Raw genomic sequence first — 8,393 nt, 5'->3', positions numbered from 1 at the left:
ATGCAGCCTGTTTGCTGTGGTTTTATTTCCCTGAGCACTGAACCATGAACCTGGCCTGTGCTTACCCGTTGTGCCCCATGCAGCAGATCTCGCTCATCACAACTTGAGCCCAGCGTACTTCGTGCAGATGACTTGGTTACACAAAATAGCCACAAGTGCTATGCCCAAGCAGCTCCCCAAAGGTAAGTCTCATAAGAGGTGCTGGTGTTTCCTCTTGTAAGAACACCAAGTATTCCCAAACGAGGACAGGGTACAGAGCTGACCCTGGTTTCCAGGTGGGCTCTGCTACACTGAGAAAAAACAGTTCTGTCACGTCACATCCCCTAACCTCATTTGTTTTCCTGCGACCCAATTAAGTCTCATCCCAACCTTTGTCACCGGTGTCACCACCTCATCACCTTCCCTCCCCTTCCTCGCCTAAGTACTCAGGTTCCTGGAAAACTTCCTCTGTCAGTTCCCCTTAGAGCTGCTGCTGCCAGGCTCTTTGACACAAGAACACGCTCTCTAGTGAAATAAACTCCATTCTCCTCTCCCACAAGAAGACATTTATTACATATATAACACAGTACTAGCAAAACAGGTGACAGACTTTTCAATACCCAAGATCACATTTGACATTTTGAAGGAGGCATTGAGGACAAAGCAGTTAATTTGGGAGATCACACTGGCTCAGAAGAATAAATACCTTTTTTTTCATTACACATCAGGTATGTTATGTGTCTTCAAACAATAGCTTCTTACATATCTTACATGTCACAAATGCACAAGAGTTTGATAAATGTGTTTGGGTCGTGTGTTACTGAACAAGGAGGGAGCTGAGCTGTTTTCAGAGACACTCTGCTTCTCACAAGCTCAGCCATAGAACGGCTTGTCAAATTTTGAACAAGTTAACAGACAAATCAGCTTGCAGGAAAAAAAAAAGCTGAGCTATGTTTAAATACAGTAATTTAATGAAAAAACAGAAGCCCGACTAAACTTCCAGCTCCCCCCTCTTGCCCAGACCAAGTATCTAGATAGTATCAAATGAACTAGCGTCTGACCCCTTCCACGGTCACTACGAGCTGCGCTAAGTGGTTTAGTCTCATCTGGAAGTCACACACGTGAAACGCACCATGGAGAGGCTGCAGCAGTGTGGTGAACAGGCCTGGCGGCACTGACCGCAGGCACGAGGTGTTTGCGCAGCTGTGCAGGTGAAGATTATGGCGGTAGTACAAGGACAGAAGCCGTAATGGTGATTTTTCGCCTCCACAGCTTTACACCATGTTGTGAAATTATTACGCACAACTTATCAAAAGGGTTTAGGAAAGATTGTTACCAAATAAACTAACCTACTCATCTACCTTTTCCCCCTTAAAACAAGTGAATTTTCCAAATTCATTCTCTGCACCAAGATTACATAGAACCCAATCAGCTTTCGTAGGGAGTTACAGTACAACCACCTTTATTGAACCATAGTACAACATCTGAAACCGACTGTAGTCTTGAATACGTAATACATCCTTAGGAGTAACTAGTATAAAAAGTATCAACATCAGTGGTTTGAATATAAAAATTTATTTAAAGTCAGAGTATGCAACAAATAAAACCTACAGAAAACAGATTTCCCCATCACAATCTGTTGCTTACCAAATAATATTGTGAAAACACATTCCTTCAGTCATTATAAAGTTCTTAAAATACAAAAGAAATTCAATTTTGTAAGAAAGTCTAGTAGACCAGAGACTGTTTCTTCCAGGATGTTTTTCAGAAGCAAGGCTGTCCTTCAATACATTCCACGCCATCCTCCTCCACCCATACTGCCTTGCCCATAGTATCCTCCGCTATTTCCACTGCCACGACCTGCAAACAATGACACAAGGTCACGCATACATACCTTAAAAAGAGAAAAAACGTGATGGGTAGTACAGGGCAGGTGGTTGAACATGACAACTTAAGCTAAAGCTTCAGCACTAGCTTTCCACACAAGCATTTGCTGCAGCAGCAGACTGCGCCAAGCCCCTGAGGAGCTGTGGCTACAACCCATCCTGCTCACAGAGCCCACCAGCCTTCCCACCAATGGCACACGCTTCAGGGATAACTGAAGTGATGTGTACTTACTGTATCCACCCAAGCCATCGGGAGTTCCGTATCCACCGCTGTAATTGCTACCCATTCCCATTCTACCAACAGAGCCGTAGCCTTGATCTGAAAAGCAGGAAGGGCATTGTTACAAGTTTGGGACTCCTTAGCCTCTGCAAAGCATCAGCTTAAAGCCTGGAATGATGCCTACCCATTCCATCTCGGCCATAGCCTCCCATTCCAGAGCCACCTCCAGCAGTTGAATTCAGGAATAGTTCAATATACCGATGCTCTGTAGGAAACAAAAAGCTTCGCTCTGTATTTTGTTCCAGAAAACGAAGCACAGAGATACAAAACACCATTCTCCCCCCACCACCTTGCAGCTAACAGAGGCCCACAGTGAGTTAGAAATGCAGTAAATGGTGAGAAGTCTTACGCATGTGGTTTTTATCCTTGGACATGGCAGCTACTGCATCCTCGTGTGTCACGAACTCTACATCCGCCTCTCCGGTGGCTCTTCCATCTGCTCCAATGTCAATGTGAACTCTTATTGGGTTCAGTGGTGAGAAGAACTAAGAACAAAAAATAAAGTCCCATTCACGTGAAATGTAGAGCAGGCACTTGTTTTTGGTTTTCACCCCAGAGGTTAGCAGAGCGCTGCATTCATTTCAGCTCACCCTACGACATGAACTACTGATTTCCCCAGGCGCTACTTAGTGCGGCTTCACCATTGGATCAATCTACAAAGCTCAAGGAAGCTTTCTTTTCAAAGCACAGATAGAAGCAAAATCCCTGCCCACACACATCGCTTCAACCAACAAGTTTTACTTGGATGCCATCCTGGCAAAGGAAAAGAATTACTTTGGATTTGAGTAAGCGGAGCCAAATAGATTTCTCAAAGCAGGGACTGGTTTATGAAATTCAGGCTTACAGAACTCTGAAGAGGCACGGTGTTTATTTCTGACTAATGCCCTCTTTACCAAATGACACATGCAAACGAACCTTCAGTGCACTACTGAAGTACTACTCATCAACCTGCATTAACATGCTCTGAATCAGCACATGAAGCCTGGTCCCTGTTCTCCAAAGGGCCTAAAGATAACAAACTGACAGAAGAGAATGTAGCTCAATTTAAATAAGCAACCAGCCAGCCCCAACAAACAAAAGCCCCCCCCCAAAAAAAGAGAAGGACCAAGTTCTGCATTGAGTACCACGGGTGCAAATAATGAAGATAGAACCCGCCCCCCCCGAGAGGCTACATTTGAAGCCAAGAAAACTTGATATCCCAAGAGAACTTCTCCCTACACATCTACACTGACACAAGAACATACTGCAGAACTCCTGCAGCTGCATTTTTATCTGCCCCCTGATCTCTTACAAGTAATGGGATACTGTCCCCTGCAGCTGAAGGCAGCTCCCTACAGCCTCCTCACACTCCTAGAACAAGCCTCAGGTCAACAAATGCATGCACAAGCTGCAAGTTCTACATCTGCTATGGCTCCTTTACACCACTGTACATCTCCAGCACTTAAGGTTAAACTTCTGAAAGCCTTAAAACAAGAGTACTGACTGCAACAACTGCTCTCCCTCCAGTACGCCTTTTATGGAAGCCAATGGGCAGAGAGTACAGAGATTAAATATAGTTTGGCTGACTTCTTTGGAAACCTTACCTCAAACATCACCTTTTTAACAGCTCACTTACTACTAAGCTTCATAGCGCTCACATCAAGGGCCATCACTTTAGTTTCCAGACACACTAGAGGTGGCAGCCACTCGCTGGAGAGCTTTAACCGAGTGCAGAACAAGGAGAGACAAGAACGTGCAAGCTCTTGGTGTCAGGCAGCCCTTTCCCCCATTGTACTTACATTAGCAATATCGTTTTCTGTTGCTCGGAAAGGAAGTCCTCTCATGTGAACAAAGTGACCGCCACCATGGAAACCTGACCCTGCGTCTCCAGCTACACCATAGCCATGTCCTCCCATGCCTATTAAAAAGACCCAAAACAAAACCACACACCTGTAAGATCATCAAGGAAAATCCCAAAAAAAGCCAGTGCTGCCATTTTTCTGGAAGTGCTGGCTTCAGTGGTTATTTCTGTCAGGGAAACACTAAGTCTTGTCCTTTCAAAGGATTGTTGTATTAAAGCTATTTAAAAAAAATAAAAATCAACAACATGAAACAACTTCTTTTTACCTCTCCCATCTCTCATTCTGTCGTCATAGCCATCATTTCCATAGCCATAGTTGTTATAGCCACCATAATCGTCAAAGCCCCCATACCCTGTGCAATGGAGAGAAAGACAGACAGCGACAGTTACAGTACTGCTGAAAATTCATCAAACGATGCACAAGAATCAATTTTTCAGTCTTTGGGCACCCAGAAGTTTGCGAACAGCCTCTTACAGACCCCTCAACCTGCATTTCTGAACAGAGTGAAGACACAAAGCTCCTTTTGCACAGTAAAAAAAAAGACTCAAACATGCAAACAAGAGATCAAATCCTGCTGGAAATACAGTTTCCTTATTGCTTCCATTGATCTTAAAGACTGAGACGCATTTTTTGATGCAAGTAAGAACTTTTTGAGAGAAGTGTGCCAAACCTAAGGGTACCACAGCTACCACCACGTCTTTACTTCTTGACAAAGATGTCAGAAACACGAAACTGACAACAGAACCTCCATTCATTAGATAAACATACCACCGTCATATCCACCACCTCCTCGACGCATTCTGTCATACATACTTCCACGCCCAGCTCCATAATAACCCCCTCTTCCTCCTAATGGTCTATCATATGGTCCAGGTCGTTGTTGTCCCATCATTCTTCTTGGCATGTCACAGAATCCTCTGATTTCGCTCTTACTACTTTTGAAGATTTCAATATATCTAATAAAAGAGGATTTTCAAGGTACCAATAAGAATACATGCATAAGCTGTCTGAACAGTAAAAAAGGCCATACTACATTTTCTATAACTAAATGTACAATCTGATAGAAGTGACTAGAGATACCATACAACTTAAGTTTCTCCTCATAACCGTAAGAATCTTAAGTGTATAGAATAAGAAAAAAAAACCACCAAACCCCAGAACACAAAAAACTTTGGCAAAGATTACTACGTGAAAATTCTAGCCGTACAAATTAAGTATAAAACATTGTCTTTCCAGTATGAGAAACATACTGTCGAAAAGCATTTATCACAAATTACCCTACACAAGAACGACTGAAACAGTTTTCCAAGTTTAGCAAACTACCCAGAGCAATACTGTCTCCCCCACCCCCCCAAATCTACTGGATTTCCCAAGTTAACTTAGGATCAGTTTATAAAAATTCTTAAAAACAGCCAGTTCCCAATGGTCCCCAACCCCCCCAAAAGCATTACTGACCCACAACCCCCAAAAATAAAGATTTAACACCATCCCAAACTCTCCATCCCCACCTGTGCCCTATTCTTTCCTTGTGTTTCCCCAGAGCATTTTCTGCTATCTCCTTTGAAGCAAACTGCACGAAGGCCTCCCCTGTGCTTCTCCCCTGGTAGTCCAGCGTCAATGTTATCCCATTTGGCACGATTTCCAACCCTTTAACCCAAGGACAAATAACCCCATCAAGGGGAACAGTGTTAAAGGCTGAAACATTCCCATCTGTAGCAAATACTTAAAGCATATCTAAACAACAACAACGAAAAAGAAAACCACCCTGTTTTCCCCCATCACCCAACAATACAAGCCAACGATCTTGCATTAAACATTTATGGATTTAGCCATACTTCTTTTCTGTTTAAGCTATGCAAAAAATACAACCACCTAAGTTACATGAAGAAAATAAAGCTACCCATCAAGCAATTTAACCTGTCCAAGTGCTAACACATTCAGATTACCCCAATATGCATACTATGTTTACCACCTCTACAGAGTTAGATAGATACAGTGTTTTACTACATCTACGGTTACTTGTACTTTATTTACAGGGCGTAATTCTTACTTAAGATAGTCTAATTTTAACACAATCCCTCCCATCCACCCCATTAATTGCTACTACAAATTAAAATGTGCAACACATTGTGTGAAAGATGCACGAGAATTCAGTTGCTGCACTTTGACTATACTGGAGGTACCTTGGAAAAACTGAACAATCTCTTCTTTGCTGCAACCAAATGGCAGGCCTCGAAGTCGTACCACTGTCCCATCATTAGTTGTATCATTTGGCCCGTTATGTTTTCCACTCCAGTCCATCTTTTTATTTCAATCAGACCCTAAAAAAAAAAAAAAAGGGGGGGGGGAGAGGGGGAAGGAAAAAAAGTGGTGGTGGGAGAAACATTGAGACTCTGGATATGCCCAAGTCCCTCCCCTCAAAAGAAAACTGGCGGGTTTTCTTCATATAACTAGTTATCACACATAAGGAGCTTTATTCCTGTTATGTGTGTAACCCAGCAGTTTGTGGACGGGCAGCACCCACACATCTAAGCCCATCCCGAACTCCAGAGCGCGCCAGGAGGGCCGCACGTGTGTAGGCAGGGCACACGAGACTCCCCATTCACTCCAGTACACCGAAATCCGTTCTGTGCGGTTTCGGGGTTGGTTTGCGTGTTGGTTTCAGGTTTTGGGTTGTATTTTTTTGGGGGGGGCGAGAGTGTGTGTGTGTATATTTTTAAGCGTGACATTTGAAGGAGAGGTAGGGGCCCCGCACCGGCTCCTGCGTGGGAAGACAGGGCCTTCCTTTGTCTGCAAACAAAGCGCCACGGGCCACGCTCCCTGCCGCTTTTTCCTTCCCCTTCCGGAAAGGCGGCGACGCGCTAACCTCGCATGACAAGGGCCCGGGGCAAGGCAGGGAACCACAGGATCACCTTGAGGGGCGAGCGAAACCCCGAGGGGGAAAGGATTTGGGGGGGGGGGGGGGGGGGGGGGAAATGGAGAGGGGGGGGCAGGGAAGGACCTGCGCGGCGCCTCAGCAGGTGCGCGCGCGCGCCGCCCGTCACGGGTGTACGTGTGTGTATGGGAACGTACCGGGAGCGCCCCACAAAGGGGCCGCGCGGCCAGGGAAACGCGATCGCCGCCCTCTCCTGCCGCGGGGTGACACCCTCCTCCCGTTCCTTTCCCCTACCGCCGTCCTTCCGACGCGCGGCACCGACTGCCGCCAAAATCGCGGCCCTGACCCGCCGCCCGCTCGCCGGCGCCATTTACCGCGCCTTCACAGGGCCGTCCCCATCCGCCTCCCCCGCTCCCGCCCAGGACTCGGTCGCGTTCTGCTGCCACCTCTCCGCCTCGGAAAAGCCGCCCGGTCTACGCGGGAACCTCAGGGCCGCCCTCCCCCCCCCCCAAAAAAGCCCCTTTCGCCGCCGCCCGCCGATTTCCTGGGGCCGCCGTCACCCTCGGCTCCACCACTCAAAATGGCGGCCGCGCTCAGGAACGAGACTCGGCAGAGAGGCGCCACGCCGTCCCCTCCCCCCACGCCGTCCTGCGGGAACGCGGCTCCCCCCACGGGCCCCGCCGGCGCGAGCCGGCCCGACACCGCGCCAAGGGACGGGAAGGCCGGTTTGCCTCGGGGCCCGAGCCGCGGCTCCTATCGCCGCTCCGCACGCGGGCAGCCCCGGCGGGCCCCGCCGGAGCTCGCTCAGCCCGCTCTCCTTCCCCACTCACCAGGAGACCCTCGCACTCCCCTCGACGCGCCCCAGCAGGAGCTTCTGCCGGGAAGGAAGCTCCTCCTCGCTCCCAACCGGCCGGTGAGCTCGAAACCTACGCAACGAAGATGGGTAGGATGGCGTCCCCGCCGCGCAAGTATCGCGATAGCCACGCGCCGCGCTCCTCAGCCCCAGCTGGGCGGTGCCAGCACATGCGCGCCTCCGGGGAGAAGCGGCGGCAGCGCACGCGCAGCACGCCGAGCGGGGAGTTCCCGCCTGTTCTTTCACAAGCCCGGCTGAGGGATATCGGTGCGCGTGCGCTTTGGGGTCGCGGTCATGCGCGCGCTGGGTTCGGTTGGCGCCAAGCGCGCTGTGAGTGGCGAGCGCGCGGCCCCGCAGCGGTTGCGCGGGCATTGCCTTAGGCGAGCGCCGACTCATACGGGTGCCTGTGCCCTCGAACGCGTTTCGTTCGCGGTGTTCGGCTCCTTTGGTTTAGGAAGAAAGAGGAAGGGAGGGGGGAAGGGAGGATGGGGAAGGTTGCCCGCAATGGGCCCCCGCAGCGGCTGCCTGCGTCCCCTTGGCTTTGCAGCTGCGGCAGTGGTGCGGCAGGCCACGGTTCCTGCCCTTGTAAGCGCCTTGTAAGTGCCTCAGCTGAGCCGGGTGCTGTGTTGGAGGGGCCCGTTAGAACGTTCTGGGAGCTGGTAGCGAGGAACGCTGGAGG

The 8,393-nt window shown here is 48.9% G+C and overlaps 1 protein-coding gene across 2 annotated transcripts; it reads right to left on the bottom strand.

Moving 5' to 3' along the window:
• Nucleotides 1-1,535: 1,535 nt before the first annotated feature.
• On the bottom strand, nucleotides 1,536-7,821 carry HNRNPH3 (heterogeneous nuclear ribonucleoprotein H3). Of its 2 annotated transcripts, none has more exons than XM_084264657.1 (10): nucleotides 7,692-7,821; nucleotides 6,170-6,307; nucleotides 5,495-5,633; nucleotides 4,755-4,942; nucleotides 4,252-4,338; nucleotides 3,924-4,042; nucleotides 2,495-2,630; nucleotides 2,270-2,350; nucleotides 2,098-2,184; nucleotides 1,536-1,839 (listed from the first exon to the last, which is right to left on the bottom strand). In XM_084264657.1, the coding sequence occupies exons 2-10, from the start codon at nucleotides 6,285-6,287 to the stop codon at nucleotides 1,763-1,765; spliced, it is 1,032 nt and encodes a 343-aa protein (XP_084120783.1). In that variant the 5' UTR covers nucleotides 6,288-6,307; nucleotides 7,692-7,821; the 3' UTR covers nucleotides 1,536-1,762. The 2 variants fall into 2 exon arrangements, with proteins under 2 accessions (XP_084120783.1, XP_084120784.1); XM_084264658.1 differs by having other exon boundaries at nucleotides 4,800-4,942.
• Nucleotides 7,822-8,393: the final 572 nt, after the last annotated feature.

The sequence above is a fragment of the Gallinula chloropus genome (assembly GCF_964237585.1).
Source record: "Gallinula chloropus genome assembly, chromosome: 5".
In the NCBI taxonomy this organism is placed as follows: Eukaryota; Metazoa; Chordata; class Aves; order Gruiformes; family Rallidae; genus Gallinula; species Gallinula chloropus.
This window is presented reverse-complemented; position numbering and strand designations above follow the sequence as displayed.

What these genes read in the sequence shown, in the direction of transcription:
- HNRNPH3 (XM_084264657.1), bottom strand. Translation starts at nt 6,287, where the DNA reads ATGGACTGGAGTGGAAAACATAACGGGCCAAATGATACAACTAATGAT. An exon ending in CAGAATGAGAGATGGGAGAG is followed by an intron (nt 4,043 to 4,251) that starts GTAAAAAGAAGT and finishes TCTTTTTAATAG; the next exon opens with GCATGGGAGGACATGGCTAT. An exon ending in CAGAAAACGATATTGCTAAT is followed by an intron (nt 2,631 to 3,923) that starts GTAAGTACAATG and finishes TTTTGTTCTTAG; the next exon opens with TTCTTCTCACCACTGAACCC.